At 35.8% G+C, this 18,522-nt stretch overlaps 1 protein-coding gene across 1 annotated transcript in view; it reads right to left on the bottom strand.

Moving 5' to 3' along the window:
• The window catches only part of NDUFV2 (NADH:ubiquinone oxidoreductase core subunit V2), a 34,446-nt gene that overhangs the window by 1,776 nt on the left and 14,148 nt on the right, over window positions 1-18,522 (bottom strand). Inside the window, exons 2-7 of the mRNA XM_044243395.1 lie at window positions 14,999-15,064; window positions 13,566-13,628; window positions 13,362-13,478; window positions 9,256-9,424; window positions 7,838-7,947; window positions 3,677-3,753 (exon numbers count right to left, since the gene is read on the bottom strand). Of these exons, the coding sequence (XP_044099330.1) occupies window positions 3,677-3,753; window positions 7,838-7,947; window positions 9,256-9,424; window positions 13,362-13,478; window positions 13,566-13,628; window positions 14,999-15,064 (602 nt within the window). The remainder of the gene's footprint in view (window positions 1-3,676; window positions 3,754-7,837; window positions 7,948-9,255; window positions 9,425-13,361; window positions 13,479-13,565; window positions 13,629-14,998; window positions 15,065-18,522) is intronic.

Here is an 18,522-nt window from a genome sequence, read left to right as displayed (position 1 = left end):
TCAAGGAATTGTGGATTTTTGTATAAAAGTAATTTCAAGAGTGATCTGGTCCATTTTTGTAAAGTTTGTTCCATGTAATTATAGTCCCATGACCTACTTTGCCCGGGGGAGGGGGGTGTATTAATGGCCTCTTGTGTCTGCTTCCAAACTTTCTCCTTCCCTCACCCTACACAAAATGCACATTAAAATGCTACAAAGGCTGTGAAGTCCACAGACTGTGTTTCATCTATTAATCATATTGTCTTCCCCTCATTTTATCTGTAAATATGCATCAGACACCAGAGGCAGGGATCTAGCCCTTCCATTCACAATTTACATTAGGGTTTTCACTTCATAAAAAGAACAAAAAATGATTCACCTCAAGTGTTATGTTTAAAATGCCATCTATTAATTACCTTGTTTTTGTTACAACTCAGAAGGTAAATCTGGTTTTTTGTAGCCATTCCGACACTATTTGTACATTCATTTTAACTCATTTGCATTCTAGAAAACTTGGCCTTTCTGTACACTGTTTATGGCTTAGAAATACTTTTTAAAGAAAAGCTAGTTATGAAAGTTTAGTGCTTACTCTTTTAATATTGCTGAGATATACACACCACTGCCCTCTACTTTTAGTATAAAAAAAAAAGTGACTTTATAGTCTAGACTTATCCATCAGCAACGACCTCTATTTTCTTTACATCTCATATTATCTGTACATCACAGAATAATGCAAATAGGTATCTTTATAAAACTAAATATGAAGAATTCGAATTGGATTTAAAACTAGTTTTTGTTAACCATATAAAAAACAACTTCTACCTCTTAATTAGCCATTTCAAAGCAGGCTAAAAGAAGTTATTTTTGGTACTAAAAAAAATGAAAATATCAATCTCAGCACAAATATTTAATATCAAAATAAAGCAATGCCTTATCATCAGTTTAGTATTTCCTTTCTACCTGTCATTTACCAAAAACATAAAAAAGCAGTTCGGAACCACACAGAAACATGACTCTTACTGATTTTGGTCAGGACAGACCTGATAATGGTACTCAGAAATCAGGTACTGCTGAACCAGTTTGGTATCTCTGGTTACTCAAAGACAATGAGTGACTTTTACATATGTGGGCAGAGTGCTCTTTATTATAAAAACACTAATAAAAAAATTGCCCAACTTTGGTTTATTTGAAGTCTTAACTATAATTATATTTTGGTTACTATCATTGCAATCTCTTTCATTATACTGTATAACCAAAAAGCTTGAGGAAGGAGAGCAAAAGTTTTTGTCTTCCAACGTGGGAAGACATTCTAGAACTACCATGTCCACAGACAGACACCACTGGCAGATGCTCTGCAATTACTGAAAAGTAGATTTACCTCTGCTTTTTATTTATTATTTTTTTAAAAGATTTATTTATTTTAGAGGGAGAGCATATGGGTGGGCAAGGGGGAGAGAGAATCCTTAAGCAGACTCTGCACTAAGCATAAAGCCTGACTTGGGGCTCCATCCCGTGACCCTGAGATGATGACTTGAGCTGAAACCAAGTGTAGGCGCCTCAACTGACTGAGCCACCCAGATGCCCCATCTCTTTTTTAAAATAAGAGGTGATACATAGGAAATAAAAAATAGGTTCAGAAATCAATAATTCTGAAGTTTTTGGCTCAAATCTAGAACACTCAAAAAAATCCCAGTGAAGAACTATGTATAATTACTGATAAGCAACATCTCTATTATTAGATATGAAAAATGCTTAACTGTAGCACTTAGTTAACTGTTTTATTAATGTTAAAATACAATAATGTTATAGTATCCTATGTTAAGAACAACAACAAACTAATTTCATCCCCAGTAATCTCATCCAGCCTTATGGCTTTAAATACCATCTGTAACAATCAATGAATCCCCAATTCATATTTCCAGTCCTAATCTAGTTCCTAAATTCCAGGTTCAAATATACCTTTCAGTATTCCACCATGGATGTCTAGGAGGTATCTCAACTTTAACCTGTCCCAAACAAAGTGACTTTTCTTTCCCAAACCAAAATCTCCTTTTTAGTTAAAGGAACCACTGAGGTGCTCAGACCAAAAAGCTAAGAATCACTCATAATTCCTCTACCCCACAACATAACTAAATTTTGAACTGTTCTCTACACAGTAACTAGCACAATAATTTTAACAAGATTACACATCATTTCCTCCTGAAAACACTCCTACAACAAACAACTTTTATTATACTTAAGCATTCAACTCAACTTACATATCTGGGCCCCTCACTACCTCTTGAAAGAGTACACAGAACTGCTATTTATTACAAAGAGCAGGAAAACATATTTAAAACCGGAATAAAGGGCACACCATAGTTCTTTTAATACATTAAAATACTATATGGCCATTAAAACCTACAATTATATTGAGATAAGGAAAACTATGGCATAAGCAGAAAAAAACACAGGGCTTACAACTACATAAACACTTGCTAGTAATAGGAAAAAATTCTGAGCAATATAAGCACTTAGATATGGAACAGAGGTTAGCAGCAAAAGTTCAGGTTCATAATTGAAAGCAATTATAACACAACTGCAGAATGGGAACAACCAGGGTGAACAGTGCAGGAAGCTAAAAAAGATCTAGACATTCTAACTGACTGTAAGTGCAATTACTGGTGAAATGTACCTGAAGTGAAAGTTGATGTAATTTGGCTGCATTATTATAAGCATAATGTCTACAACAAAGAAGAGAGTCCTACAATGCTCTGCACTACTCAGTACATATCTCAAATACCCTAATTAATGTTAGTACCATGTTAAAGTCATTAGCCAACCAGAAAAGCTATCCAAGAGGAAAACCAAAACCAGGTCAGAAAAAACAAAACAACAGTAGACATTAATTCTGAGAAAACGATTTGGGGAAAAGAAGACACCTATTTTAAGTAACTGAAAAGCTATCATTTAGAAGAGGTACAGAGGTTATCTTGTGTCAGTTCAAAGGGCAGAACTGGACATGTAAGTGGAAATTAGAGGGAAACAAACTTTGAGTCAATCAAAGTATGAACCTTTAAACAATGGAACAGATTTTATTTGTAGTAAATTCCCTTTTCTATAAATATTCAAGTAGATACCAGATGATTATATGATAGGATTTTAGAGGGGGAAAAAAATTAGTTGTTTTAGATGACAGGTTGGTTTCAATACTATCCAAAGCTCCTGACACCTCCTAAGAACTTAGGAAGTATTTTTTTTTTTTTTTTAGGGGAGAGAGAGGGTAATGGGTAGGGCTTGAGTGAGGGAAAGAGAGAATCCTAACTCCGCACTGGGATGGAGGGCTCAATCTCACAACCCTGAGATCATGACCTGAGCTGAAATCAATGCTTAATTTACTGAGTCATCCAGGCACCCCTTAAAGGATAAAATTTTTTATTTTTTAAAAAATTAAGATTTTATTTATTTATCTGATAGAGAGCGCAAGCAGGGGGAGCTGCAGTCAGAGGGAGAGGGAAAAGCAGGTTCCCCACTGAGCAAGGAGTCTGACTGGGGGGCGAGGAGGATTCCATCCCAGAACCCTGGGATTATGACCTGAGCTGAAGGCAGATGCTTAACTGACTGAGTCACCCAAGGTGCCCCTAGGGATAAAATTTTTTAAATTAAGTATACATTAGGTTAAGCCATTAAAATTTATTATATAGAAATAAACGCATACCTTGGCCCAGGTTTTGGAACTTTGCCGGCTTTGAGCTCATCAATAATTTCTTCGATATCCTTAGGTGTCAGATCCTCCTAGGATAAAAAATTAAAAGTCATATTAAAATTACTTCCTACTACTGAAATCTGTGTAAATCCCTGATACCAGTTAGTTCATTATTTGTCTGTCTTTCTCGGCTCCCAAGTTAGTCACCAAGGTAGGAGAAACTGATTAACTCCTATATACAGTATATACTGTTAAATGCAGTATATAAGAAGAGCTGCAGCTAATGAGGCAATACAGAGGAGTACTTTAAAGTGAAAGAGTTCTGCATTTGAATCCTGGCTCCACCACTGAATAACTAATAATCTTCAGGAAGTTATTCAGCCTCCTTAAGTTTGTTTACTAGTAAACCTACTTCAAGAATGTTTTTGAGGATTCAATAAGAAAATACATAAAACAGAACAGTGCCATGGCACGTGCTCGACAAATGCTATGTCCTTAAAGAAACAGTGAGGTGCAAATAGTAATTACCACCGGCAGTCATAGTAACATAAAAGTAGATGCCTAACATCCATCTCTAACCTAAAGATGTAATACTCTCATGATACAGTCTTTCTTTCCCAGGTAAAATTCACTGTTTCCAAATTCACTTAATTTTTGAACAGAAGGTAAAAGAAATTATTTTTGGAACGTATCTCAATGACCCTGGTCCTCCCTCCACTCCCCATTTCAATGACAATAGCTCTACATTTTATATACTATGTACCTATATAAAATTTTTACCTCAGGAAAGGGTTCTGGTATTTAAAATAACAAATACAATTGAAACACACAGATACACATGCCCATGTGCCTAGCTGCACCCTAGGTTTAATCAAGAGTCAGAACAGAATGGATAAGATTAAACTAAAAGAAAAATGCCCAAACCATACTCCTCCTCCCTCTCTAAAACTGTTAAGTACTTAAAAAAATGTTTTATAGGACTCTGATCCTATGCCAGAGAAATCATGATTCAGCACTGCATCTCCAGTGCCTCATCATACAGAAGTTATTTAATATTTGTTCAATGATTAAACATATGTAAAAATAAAACACTGCTTTCAAACTGCTTAGAGTTCAACAAATGTTCAGAACCTCATAGCTAAAAGAAATCTTTAAGTCATCTAATGGGTTTACCTCCCCCCAACTATTATAAAAATTTAAAAACTATACGTGTATAGTTTTACTCATATTCCTACCACCTGTATTCAACAATTTTTGATTTTCTGTATTTGCATTATATATAGCACATAAGCACCCCAACTTTTGGTTGTACCATTTTGAAAGTAAGTTGCAGACATCATAACACTTCACTCCTGATACTTCAGCAGACATCGAAGAATAAGAACATTTTCTTAGATAACATAATGCCACCACACCCAATTAACTAAAAATAATTCCTTTATCAAATGTCAAGTCCATGTTTAAACCAACTACCCTCAAAATGTATTTTTCATAGCTGGTTTTTTTCCTATGCAGGTTTTTTCCTATGCAGTCAAAAGTTTACATGACTATTTCATTTTATCCACCAGACAACTGAGATCCATAAAAGTTAACTGCCTTGGGAATGCCTGTCTGGCTGAGTCAGTATAGCAGCGGCTCTTGATCTCAGGGTCCTATGTTCAAGCCCCATGTTGGATATGGATTAAAAGACAAAAACAAAAACTGCCTTGCTAAAAAGACCATAACACTACTAATCTTTGTCTCTTGTATAAATCCATAGGCTATTATATTTAAACTTACGATGCTTTTTCTGTTTGTTTGTTTAAGATTTTATTTATTTATTTGAGAGAGAGATCAGAAGTAGGCAGGCAGGCAGAGAGAGAGGGGGTAGCAAGCTCCCTGTTGAGCAAAGAGCCTGATGCGGGGCTTGATCCCAGAACCCTGAGATCATGACCTGAGCTGAAGGCAGAGGCTTAACCCACTCAGCCACCTAGGTACCCCTAAACTTACAATGCTTCACACAAAGTCTTGACTGTCTAATTCCTGATTAAATCAAGACCCTCTATATTATAAGTAAACTGCAGAAATGTGGGAGAAGGCAAAACTTGCCATATTTTTAAAGGACTTTTTTTTTTTTAAGTATGGGTAATACAGAAGATAAGAAATTTCAGTCTCTGATCAGTAAAAAGAAAGTCACTATAGGGAATGAGACCACCCTAGAAATCTAAACAGCCAGAGAAATCAAATTTCATCTTCATTTAAAAAAAAAGGAGGGGGTGCCTGGGTGGCTCAGTGGGTTAAGCCACTGCCTCCGGCTCAGGTCATGATCTCAGGGTCCTGGGATCGAGTCCCGCATCGGGCTCTCTGCTCAGCAGGGAGCCTGCTTCCTCCTCTCTCTCTCTCTGCCTGCCTCTCTGCCTACTTGTGATCTCTCTCTGTCAAATAAATAAATAAAATCTTTAAAAAAATAATAAAAAAAATAATAAAAAAATTTTTAAAAAAGGAGATTTCCATTTCAGGTATTATGGCAGACTAGCTATCCTGACTGAACACCCCACCATTATAAAAAACTAAAAATGTTGGATAAAATTTTAAAGAAACAAAAAACTTTAAATTTTATAAATATGCTGACAAGAAAGAAATACCTAGAGGCCAAAAACTCAGGAGCGCCTGGGTGGCTCAGTGGATTAAGACCCAACCTTCGGCTCAGGTCATGATCTCCGGGTCCTGGGATAGAGGCCGGCATCCAGCTCTCTGCTCAGCAAGGAGACTGCTTCCCCCTCTCTCTGCTTGCCTATCTCTCTGCCTACTTGTGATCTCTCTCTGTCAAATAAATAAAGCTTAAAAAAAAAAAAAAGAAAACAAGTGGAACACCAAGCAGATCTGGTTTTAGAGTTTCATAGCTTAAAGGGTTAAGGGACAAAGCTGCATGCTACAAGAGACATCCCAAACACCCTAAAAGGCTATTCCCTCAGGGATAAACTGGAAATTAAACTGTCCCTTGAAAAGAACTGCTAGTCTAGAACCTTATACATTGAACAACAGGGGAGGGTATAAGGAAAGGAACTTTCTTTTGGAACTTTAGTATTTACAGGAACAAGAGAGAAGCAAAGTAAATACCTTCCTGAAGAATCCACACTCAGTGCAGGGCTTAATTTTCATTAGTAAGTTTCTATAAAGTATGAACTAACAATATTATGGATGACAACCATTATATATAATTAGGGCAGCAAGAAATCTTCTAAAAAGAGAACTAGAAAATTCCACACACTTGGGAGACTAATACTTCTAAAAAACACCAGCCAAAGGGAAAATCAAAAAGCTTATTTTAGAAGTGCCTGGGTGACTCAGGCAGCTAAGTGTCTGCCTTCGCCTCAGGTCACGATCCCAGGGTGCTGGGATTGAGCCCTCCATCCGAGCCTTCTCCTGAGCCCTTCTCCCTTTCCCTTTGCACCTCCCCCTCACCCCATGCATGCTCACTCTATTTTGCTCTCTTCCTCTCAAATATTTTTAAAAATACATATTTAAAAATTTTAGAAATGATAAAATATTACTTATCAAAACTTGTGCAGTCCAGCTAAAGTGGTACTTAGAGGAATGATACCATCTCTAAAATTTTTAGAACAAGCAATATAATATATTAGTATGGCTTGATACAAATACTCAGTTTAAGAACACCTACAGGAAGAATACACACTAAATTTATGATAGTGGTTATCTCTGGAAGTGAAAGGAATAGGATTTCCTTAGCATAGAAGTGGTTTACCTTTATCACTGGCTTATTTCTATAAATAGTAACAATGATGATAAAAATAATACCTAGTAATAGTATGTATGGTGAAGTATCTTTTAAATCTCGGTGGGTATTTTCTATGTTTTACAATTTAAAAGTTTTTAAAATATGTCATTATCTCCTAGAGTTAAATGCAAAAATGTTTAAAGATAATTTTTAAAAACCTGGTGGCCAACAGTGTGGAAGCTAAACTTGACATTTTTATGCAAAGCTTTTCAATTCTTTGTTTTTTAATAAACTTTGGAAAACAGGAAAAAAAAAAGCCTTCTGGATATTTATGCCAACATGTTTATTTTAAACAAGTATTCAGAAACCAGTATCTACAGGACAGAAAACCATATATTTAAATATTTTAAATATGAGAGCATGCAACTTTAATTTAAATTAAATGGAATACTCACATAGTAGTTGTCATTTATTTGAACCATTGGTGCATTTACACAGGCCCCTAAACATTCCACCTCTATAAGAGTAAAAAGTTTATCAGGTGTAGTCTCCCCAACTTTTATTCCTGAAAATATAAATAATCACTGTAAGGATCAGATTATATTTTAATAGCAATGTAGCTTAAGAAAACAACAACAAATTACAGAGGTATACAAAAACTATTTAAGAACATTAACTTTCTTAAAACAATTCTGTATAATTATACCAGAACATTCGAGGATTTCTTAAGTGTACTTATTCCCTTAAAAACAAGATTTCAGGGGACTCATATCTTCAGCATTTGCTGTTAAACAGCAGTGTATCAGAATACAGTATTTTCATTTCGACTGTGATAGATAACCTACTAAAATCAGTCACAATGTCAGACTGGCAAAAACAGAAAAGTGCTAATGTCAAAGATCATTAAGACTATAAGGAAAACAGATACTCTCATATCTTTAGCAAAGACATTTTGGCAAAATATAGTAAAATCTGACTCAGCAATTCTGTTCTTGTAAATAGCCTCGGTAATACAATAGAACAATATCTTTGCATAAGATATGTGTGCATGAAAGTAACTGCTGAATAACTTGTAATAGAAAAACAAGGCAGACATACATATGCTAGAGCAAAAATAAAGTGCAAAAAGCAAAAAACCATATTTGTTTTTTATGATGAAAATAAGCAAAACAACATAAAATCTAAAACTAATTATAGTCAACTATTAATCAGAATTTGTGAGGGTGAAATTTTTTAGCAGACTTAAGTAAGCTTTCTGTTTTATATACCTCAATACAACCCAACTATTTTTACAACATGCAACTACTTTATATTCGGTAGCAACATGATTAGAGTGTACCTCCCTTTTACTTCATTTGGTTTATAGAGTTATAAATGAAGCAATGGCTATTTTGTATGGGAAAATGCCCTTATAATTTTATAAATGGCACTATAATAACATCTTATTTCAAATTTCCCTTTCTGAAGCATTCCTACTGTTCTCCTATCTTATTTGTTTCAAGATTCATTTGGAAGAATACAAGGACAGTAAGTAAACTCACTTTTTAATGTACCACATGCTACCATTACACAATGAGTGAAACTTAATTTCTAAATAATGAAAACTTTAAAACCCCTCCCTAGAAACTTTTCAACATACCTAATGATTATGGGGAAAAAAGGTGAAAATTCAGCTTTGAGGCTGAGAACTAAGGAAAAATACAAAATAAGAACAAATAAAGGCGGGCAACTATAGTAAGACAAAAATTTACAGGTGAGGTACAGATCAGATCCAGTAAGATGGCAAACATTGGAAAACTCAGACAGAAATGGGTCAAATCTAGAAAGACAATCCTATTTTTCATAAAAGGTATAAATACAATGTGTCCCATACCAAGTTTTTTCTGAATGGCCTCCAGTATGCTGTCAGAGTTTCGAAGCATGCAAGGTGTAGTAGTGCAGACCTGAATGTGATACTTTCCAACTGGCTTTCGATTATACATTGTATAAAAAGTTGCTACTTCATATACTCTCATTGGAGGTACTTGTAAAACTTCTGCAACCTAAAATAATAGGAAATTTTAAATAATCACAATGTTTACTAATTGAGATTTAGGTATGTTTTAAAGAGCGTAATTTCAACTTGGTAAAAATGTAAAACTTCATAAGGAGGAAATATACCTGTATTTGGTATTTGGAGGTTTAAGTCCGTCTACACTTCAATTGCACAGAGCCCACAAGCCAATGGTTACAGCACCTCCTTTACTTTACCCCATGCCTGGTCTCTGCAAAACAATCTTCTTTTTCTCTAAATCTTTAAGTCTTCCACTGTTAAGAATTTCTACTTTGATCATTTCAACTCTCATATTTTATAATCTGAAATTTCTAAATGGCAAAATTTGATGACCAAGCCCCAATAAATTAAATACTTGTATTTTTTCAATCCTTCATCAATTTTTCAAAAAGCCTTGATGTTACTGGGATGTACGCTGCATGCAAGGGGTATGGCAACACAAAGAAATGGACGAGAATCAAAGCTCACCTATTAGCCTATACTGATTTACATATCTACATACTTTATATGCAAACAAATCACATACACAACATGTACGTAACTCTCCAGCACAATCCAAAACACTTCTACTTCAAATCGCAACACTCTACAAAAATCTTATGGATTAGTACTTCCCTATGCATCACATCAAGGTATTCATAGTAAATATTTCTTTTGCAAGAGTGGAGTTCAGGACCAAGGGAATCATCATCTAAGCACAACTCTTTTGATCAGGCCAAGTCTATTAAGGAAAACAAGGTTTTTTAGCTATATCCTAGGTACAGTCCACATAGAGTCTATCATGACTATCAACCTGGTTACAACTTTTCAAGTGACCTAACATCATTAATCTATCAGGTTGTAAGATCTGATGTCTGGCATTCTTAAACAATTATCCACATTTCCATGTTTTGACATGAAAGATGAGTTTGTTAAATGGCATTTCAGATGACAAATATGTTGAACTTTCTCATATTAGCATAGATTCTAAAGGATATATACTCTCAAAAAACATCTAACCATGGCTCACTTGTGAAAGGTAAGTACAAAATTTAATTTGGTGATACTAAACCAGGCATGTACCTCTGAATCTGGGAGCCCTCTCAAAACACACATGCTGGAGCCAGAAAATACCCATGCTGGAGCTCTAACACTGATGGCTAACTTGAAAAAGCTCCCCTGGGGATGCTACTGTATTCTCTCTACACCTTAGTAATGGTTAAGGAACTAATATGTGAGCTTCTGGATACTGTTCTGATTGTAAGGTTGGGTTCTTCTTTGGGGAGGGGGGAGTCACAGAAACAGTAACATAAGAAGTCTCAAATATAAAAATGGAATCTTGATTCTATTCTCTATACACTATTCCCTGTCTCTGACACATATACATTCAATTCTAAAGAGAACAGGACAATATTTGTGAAACATTTTCACATTGGTTGTCATTTATTTTATGTCATTCTGTTAGCTTACCATTCAGCAAGACTTCTAACACATTTGCCATTATTAAGGACATGAATTTGGGGGACACGTCTTGCTCCTTCAATAGAGTGTGCAACTCTTGATTTCAGAGTTGTAAGTTCAAGCCCCATGTTGGGTATAGAGATTATTAAAAAAAAAAAAAAAATCTTTAAAAACATAAATTTTTGCAAGGAAAAAAGTATTTATAAATATAAACATACCTAAACTGTTACTTAAAAAGTTTGCTATTATAATACAAAAAACAATGTTAAGTAATTTAGAAAATACCCAAAGGGTAGTGTGATTTATTGGGAAAAAACCCACCTGACTATATTTTACTAAGTATAGTACCAATCAAACTTGCTTTGTATCATTTTCAGTCCAATAATAATAATAATGGTCCATAACCATGTTAAAAGCAAATTAAGAGATATGAACAAAATTTAAAATCTTCCTATGGCATTCCATTAAATCAACTGAAGACATTCCTATTCTTTTTTTTTTTTTTTTAAAGATTTTATTTATTTATTTGACAGAGATCACAAGTAGGCATAGAGGCAAGCAGAGAGCAAGAGGGCGAAGCAGGCTCCCTGCCTCCTGAGCAGAGAGCCCAACGCCGGGCTCGATCCCAGGACCCTGAGACCATCACCCGAGCTGAAGGCAGAGGCCCAACCTGCTGAGCCACCTAGGCGCCCAGACATTCCTGTTCTTTAAGAAAGATGATAATGGTCTAGCCTAGTAGACCAAATAAAATTTTAAAAGTATAAAAGAGAAATGAAGTATAGAAGAATCTCTGCCAAGAGTCAGCCAACTGAATTGAAAATGATCCAGTCCCAACTCTATCACTTAGGAATCATAACATAGTAATTTCAAGAGATCTACCCTAGTTCAAAATCTTCACTGCAGATGAGGAAGTCCACAGAAAAACCACATCTCTTCGCTCAAAGACAAATGTATTTTCCATTATATCATACTAGCTTATTATCTGTGTGATTCTCATAAGAATCACATGATTTCGGGACACCTGGGTGGCTCAGTTGGTTAAGCAGCTGCTTTCAGCTCAGGTCATGATCCCAGCGTCCTGGGATCAAGTCCCGCATCGGGCTCCTTGCTCAGCAGGAAGCCTGCTTCTCCCTCTGCCTCTGCCTGCCATTCTGTCTGCCTGTGCTCACTCTCTCTCCCTCTCTCTCTCTGACAAATAAATAAATAAAATCTTTAAAAAAAAAAAAAAAAGAATCATGTGATTTTGGGGGGCAGCTGGGTGGCCCAGTGGGTTAAGCCTCTACCTTCAGCCCAGGACATGATCTCAGGGTCCTTGGATGGAGCCCTGCATCAGGCTCTCTGCTCAGCAGGGAACCTGCTTCCCCCCACCCCCACCTGCCTCTCTGGCTACTTGTGATCTCTCTCTCTGTGTCAAATAATAAAATCGTAAAAAAAAAAAAGACATGATTTTGTATGGCACTTCATAAACTATACCCGCAAAAATATAGTTATATTAATATAACATGAATAAATGTGAAACGTGGATTACTGCTAAAACCACAATTAGAAAAAATGAGTCTTAAAAATATGTAAGGGGTGCCTGGGTGGCTCAGTGGGTTAAAGCCTCTGCCTTCGGCTCAGGTCATGATCCCAGGGTCCTGGGATCGAGCCCCGCATCAGGCTCTCTGATCAGCAGGGAGCCTGCTTCCTCCTCTCTCTCTGTCTCTCTGCCTACTTGTAATCTCTGTCTGTCAAATAAATAAATAAATTTTTTTTTAATGTATGAATAGACTAACCTTTAAATGGGTCACCCATACCATTTCTGTATGTTGCTGATTATCAAATCTAGGGTACCATCAAATACTATGTATTATATAAATTTTATTAAAAGTCTGTAGCCAAAGATGCAAAATAATATGAAGATTCGTATTAACTGTGAGCAGATCCTTTTCTCCATCATTTGTGTTTAAACAGCACATTTATTTTCAGAATATCTTGACAGCAAATAATACACATGCAAGATCTTTTATCTTTATTATGGCCATTTCTTTCAAAAAGGGAAAAAAGAGGGGCGCCTAGATGGCTCAGTGGGTTAAGCCTCTGCCTTCGGCTCAGGTCACAATCTGAGGGTCCTGGGATCAGGCCCATTGGGTCGGGCTCTGCTCAGCGGGGAGCCTGCTCCCCCTCCCCTCCCAGGCTCTGCCTGCCTCTCTGCCTACTTATGATCTCTGTCAAATAAATGAATGAAAATCTTAAAAAAGGGGAAAAAAAAGAGAAAACTACTTTCACGATAATGACTTTATTATTTCCTGCAAGGATAAAAAGCTCTACCTTTTCAGTTCTCCACATCATTAAGAGAACCAACAAAAACACAAATTTGAGGAAACATAAATGATTAAAAGCCTCAAATTTCTTGATTCTGACATTAAAAACCATCAGAGGAATTTCTACATAAGGAAGAAATTCATACATAGTCTCTCATCTTTTCGTAAAAATGAATTTAGTACCTTGTTCATAGCTGAGATGGGCAGCCATCCATTCTGTCTTTGGGCTAAATCCAGGACTGGGAGCACAGCTGCTGCTTTATGTCCTTCTGGATAGTTTTTTACAATTGCCTCTATCCTCTGTATCAAAGAAAAAGCACATGTTTTAGTACATCTGGAAGATATTAAATAGTTTAAAAATTAATTATACCATTAACTTAGTCATACCTTATAGTTTTCTGGCGTGAAATCAAATGGAGTATCTGGGTTATTCTCAGGAGTATCTCTGTGCTATATAAAGGGAAAAAATGTTTTCCAGAATTATCAAAACTCCCTCAGAACAGCTTTGTATATTACTATACTACTACTGATCACTTAATCTCTTCACTTTAATCCCCACATTATATAATCTATCCATGCATCACAAGGACTAATTATTAAATACACATTTAATGAATATGATTAACGAAGTATTGTTAACAGAATTCAAAATTTCATAAAAGTTTTAGAAATCACTCTTTAATAACTAAGAGAAGTAGCTTTAGGACCAAATCCAAAAACCTGATTAGAGAACAGGATTTTCTAGTGTAATTACTAAAAAAAAAAAAACCATTGCTGGAAGACTTAGAAAATTAAGACACAAAATTTTGAGTATACATGTAACAGGCATTGTTCCAAAAGAGTGTGTATCAAATTATCAAAAGAACCCACTACTTTAGGAAGGTACAAAAACACCATTTCTTCACCACATAACAAAAACTAGCCAATGGCAAGAAGCTTTATTTCTTCTCCAAAAAGAACAGGCCCTCTTCAAAAACTGACAAGAAATGGCATGTAAACAGGAAATCAAATGAGTCACACTGAGATTAACACTTACATCAATTAATGTTTAGTATGTTCGGTGAACACAGAACTGAATACCTCAATATGTTAACTCTTAAAGTTCTACTTTTTCAACGATATAAAAGAAGAAAAAATTGAAACTTTGGACAATGATCTCAAGTATGTGGCAAATTCAACACTTTTAGACAAACATGAAAAACTATCAAGCAGGAATCTACACAATAGTATGGTTAACTCATTTATTAAGATTCAGCCTGGAAATAACTCAGTTAACAAAACTGAACTACTAACTCTAAATCATCCTACAAGTCAACTAAATTGCCTTTAAACAACACCAGATGAATCGCTGGTAACTGCATCTTATCACAGAAAGAAGATACATTATCTTATCTTTGAATTGTACAATTAAGCTAGAGAGTTCATGGACCTCCACCTGTAGTTAAACCCTAAAAACCTAAAATATAAAGAAACTACTAATGTATTCACTGTATTACTAAGATCCAGGAGTTTTAAACTAGTACCATTTTGGGATTCCCCAAATTACAGCATTTTTAAGAACCCAAAGTGAGACCAGAAATCAGTTTGGGGCTCATAGTAATTTCACCAAAAAATATTCTAAATTCCGGGCTACCCTGGTGTCAATTTAAACTCAAGAGGTTCAACTGGAGTCACACATCTTTTGAAATTTAATGAGTTCAATTAGCTATATTTAAATCACCACAATGAGACACTGGTGTTTAAGATACTTGGATTGTTAAAACAGTTTTACCCAAATTTCCAAGTCTTTCCATTCTGAAGAAATAGGAATAATTACTTACCACAAATAAGGCTCCTCCAGCTCCATTTTGTACAGCTGTCTTATGTAAATTCCTTATATGTCTCCCCTAAAATTTTAAGAAAATTTAGCAAATCGTAAGCCTTAAGAAATTTTTCATGAGTAAATACCTTAAGATCTGTGTCAACTTATATAAGTAAAAGATCTTAGGAGATATGGCTCACTGTGCTATATACCCTGCCCATCTCTATTTCAGGAGAAGTATAAGGAAATGGAAATCCAAGGTTTATTGTAATAGTTGGTTTTAAGGTAACACACAAGTCCATGGACGAACCAGGTCCACAACCCATATCTCCCAATTCATGTACCCTTTTCTACTACATTCTTGTCAGCATGCCATTAGGAGAGCTGATATTCCATTAATTTGTGGCCTTTCACTTTTTTCTGAATCAAGCTGGATGCCAGCATTCATCTAATGTGGGCTTTCATAAACATATTTTCATTCTGTACAAATGAGTCATATACTCTGCACAAATGAGTCAAGGATCGCCCCCTTTTCAATTCTTTACTGAATTAGTTTAAAAACTCCAGTCATAAAGTTTCAGAAAGCTGCTTATGATGCTATGCATTGACCACAGTCAGTTGTTTTAGAGGGAATCCATTTGATTACTTCTGCTGCATTTTATTTCTCTTTGCCCTATTGCTCCCCACCCCCAATACTCTTACCATCCTCCCTGCCACCACTAAAAGCAATTCAGCCACTATTCAGAAATCCTCTGATTTCTGAGTTCTACTAATCACACAATGGTAGAACACTGGATTAAACCAAGCATGGAACTAGCGAAAGCTGGATATTTCAGAGAAAGCAAATATAACAGAGAAGTAAAAGCAGTGATACAATCATGTATTTAACTTTTCCCTAGATCCAAATTTCAGTTGAAGAAGTAAGTTTATGTAAATACTTGTTTAATTAACAAGAAAGGATCGAAATACAGAATATGGCACACACAGAATGGCTAAAATTAACAAATCAGGAAACGACAGATGTTGGCAAGGATGCAAAGAAAGAGGAGCCCACTTACACTGTTGGTGGGAATGCAAGCTTGTGCTGCCACTCTGGAAAACCGTAGGGAGGTTCCTCAAAAAGTTGAAAATAAAGCTACCCTACGACCCAGCAATCACACTACTGGGTATTTACCCCAAAAATACAAATGTAGTGATCCAAAGGGGTACTTGCACCACAATGTTTATAGCAGCAATGTCCACAGTAGCCAAACTATGGAAAGAACTTAGATGCCCATCAACAGATGAATGCATAAAGAAGATGTAGTGTGTGTGTATATATATACACACATACATGCACACACACACACACAAAATGGAATACTACTCAGCCATTAAACAAAAATGAAATCTTGACACTGGCAAGGAGGAGGATGGAACTCTACAGAAGATTCTACACTAAGTGAAAGTCAATCAGAGAAAGACAATTACCATATGATCTCATTCATATGTGGAATTTAAGAAACAAAACAGAGATCATAAGGGAAGGAAGGGAAAAATAAGACAAAGTCACAGAGACGCCTGGGTGGCTCAGCGGGTTAAGTCTCTGCCTTTGGCTCAGGTTATGATCTCAGGGTCCTGGGATTGAGCCCCACATCGGGTGCTCTGCTCAGTGAGGAGCCTGCTTCCCCCTCTCTCTCTGCCTGCCTCTTTGCCTACTTGTGATCTCTCTGTCAAATAAATAAATGAAAAAAAAAAAAAAAACAAAATCACAGACAGAGAGAGAGAGAGACAAACCATACAAGACTCTTAATCATGGGAAATAAACTGAGGGCAGCTGGAGGGGAGGGGGTTGAAGAAATACAGCAACCAGATGATGGACATTAAGGAGTGTACTTGATATAATGAGTACTGGGTTTTATTTAAGACTGATGAATAACTGAACTCTACCTCTGGAACTAAAAATACACTATTTGTTAATTTATTGACTTTAAATTTAAAACACTTTAAAAAAAAAAAGAATGTGGGACATAGGTTAAAAAAAAATACAGGGTAAATATCAGTTTTAGGATAACGGGGGCAGGGAGGGGAGAATCTGATCAGTACACAGGGGGCTGCAACTCTGGTTGTTTTGGTTTTCTGTCTTGGGCAGCAAAAGGAACACAGTGATTTTTTTTTTTTTGCTTTTTTGCATCTTAAAACACATAAAAACTTAGAAGAAAAAAAAAAAACACATCAAGGAGATTGTTTATGTTCTTATACTTTTATTCAAATTCTCCCAAACTGCTTCAGGGTCAATCTACGAATTAAATACAAGATTAAACTTATACCCCTGATATGCCTGTCCAGAACACAGACTGAGATAAAGATAAAACGAAGGCCAGAGTTCCCAAATAATGTTTAAAAAAAAAAACCACCACCAGCGTAAAGCTTTGAAAAATAACTGAAACTAAAATTTAGAAGATAGTCCCTGCCATCACTTTAGCTGAGATTTTTTTAAATCAAAGAACAATTTTTACTGATTAACACTAATGAATTACTTAACTAATTCTGAGAAGAAACAAAAGATTTCATAATAAAAAATTAACTTAAGAGAACAGAAAGCATTCAGTGTCCTCTTTTCCTAACTTCTGAACCCAAATATTGTGTTTACTTTACTGGCTCTTTACCCAAACCCTTCAGGGCAGGTTGTCCTTAAGGCTCAGCCTTCAGAGTAGGTTGTCCTTAGGGCTCAGCCATGTCCTAGGTTCTTTTCTCCACAGAATTTTTTTGCCCCTTAGAGCTTCTTCATTCTCATATGTTTAACTCCATGCTGATGACTCCTGGATCTTTTACATATTTGATGACAAAAAATTAACAGCTTGAAGAGATCATAAACACATAGAAATCAATGAGAAAAATGAATTAATATGAACAAAAAAGTCAAAATATAACTGCTAATGAACTAACTAGTAATTTAAAACATGCATGTGATCATCAAGAAAGCATGGTACTGGCACAAAAACAGACACAGATCAATGGAACAGAAGAGAGAACCTAGAAACAGACCCTCAATTCTAGGTCAATTAATCTTCAAGAAATCAGGAAAGAATATCCAATGGAAAAAAGAACAGTTTCTTCAATAAATAGGCTGGGAAAATTGGACAACCACATGCAGAAGAATGAAACTGGATCATTCTCTTACACCATGCACAAGGATAAACTCAAAATGGATAAAAGACCTAAATGTGAGACAGGAATCCATCAAAATCCTAGAGGCGAACACAAGCAGTAACCTCTTCAACCTTGGCCACAACAAGTTCCTGCAAGAAAGGTCTCTGAACAAAAGGGAAACAAAAGCAAAAATGAACTACTGGCACTTCATCAAGATAAAAAGCTTCTGCATGGCAAAAGATAGTCAACAAAACTAAAAGGCAACCTACAGAATGGGAGAAGATATTTGCAAATGACATAACAGATAAAGGGCTGGTACCCAAGATCTATAAAGAACTTACCAAACTCAACACCCATAAAACAAATAACCCAGTCAAGAAATGGGCAGAAGACATAAACAGACACTTCTCC

Source organism: Neovison vison, chromosome 3 (assembly GCF_020171115.1).
Source record: "Neovison vison isolate M4711 chromosome 3, ASM_NN_V1, whole genome shotgun sequence".
NCBI classification, from domain to species: Eukaryota; Metazoa; Chordata; class Mammalia; order Carnivora; family Mustelidae; genus Neogale; species Neogale vison.
This window is presented reverse-complemented; position numbering and strand designations above follow the sequence as displayed.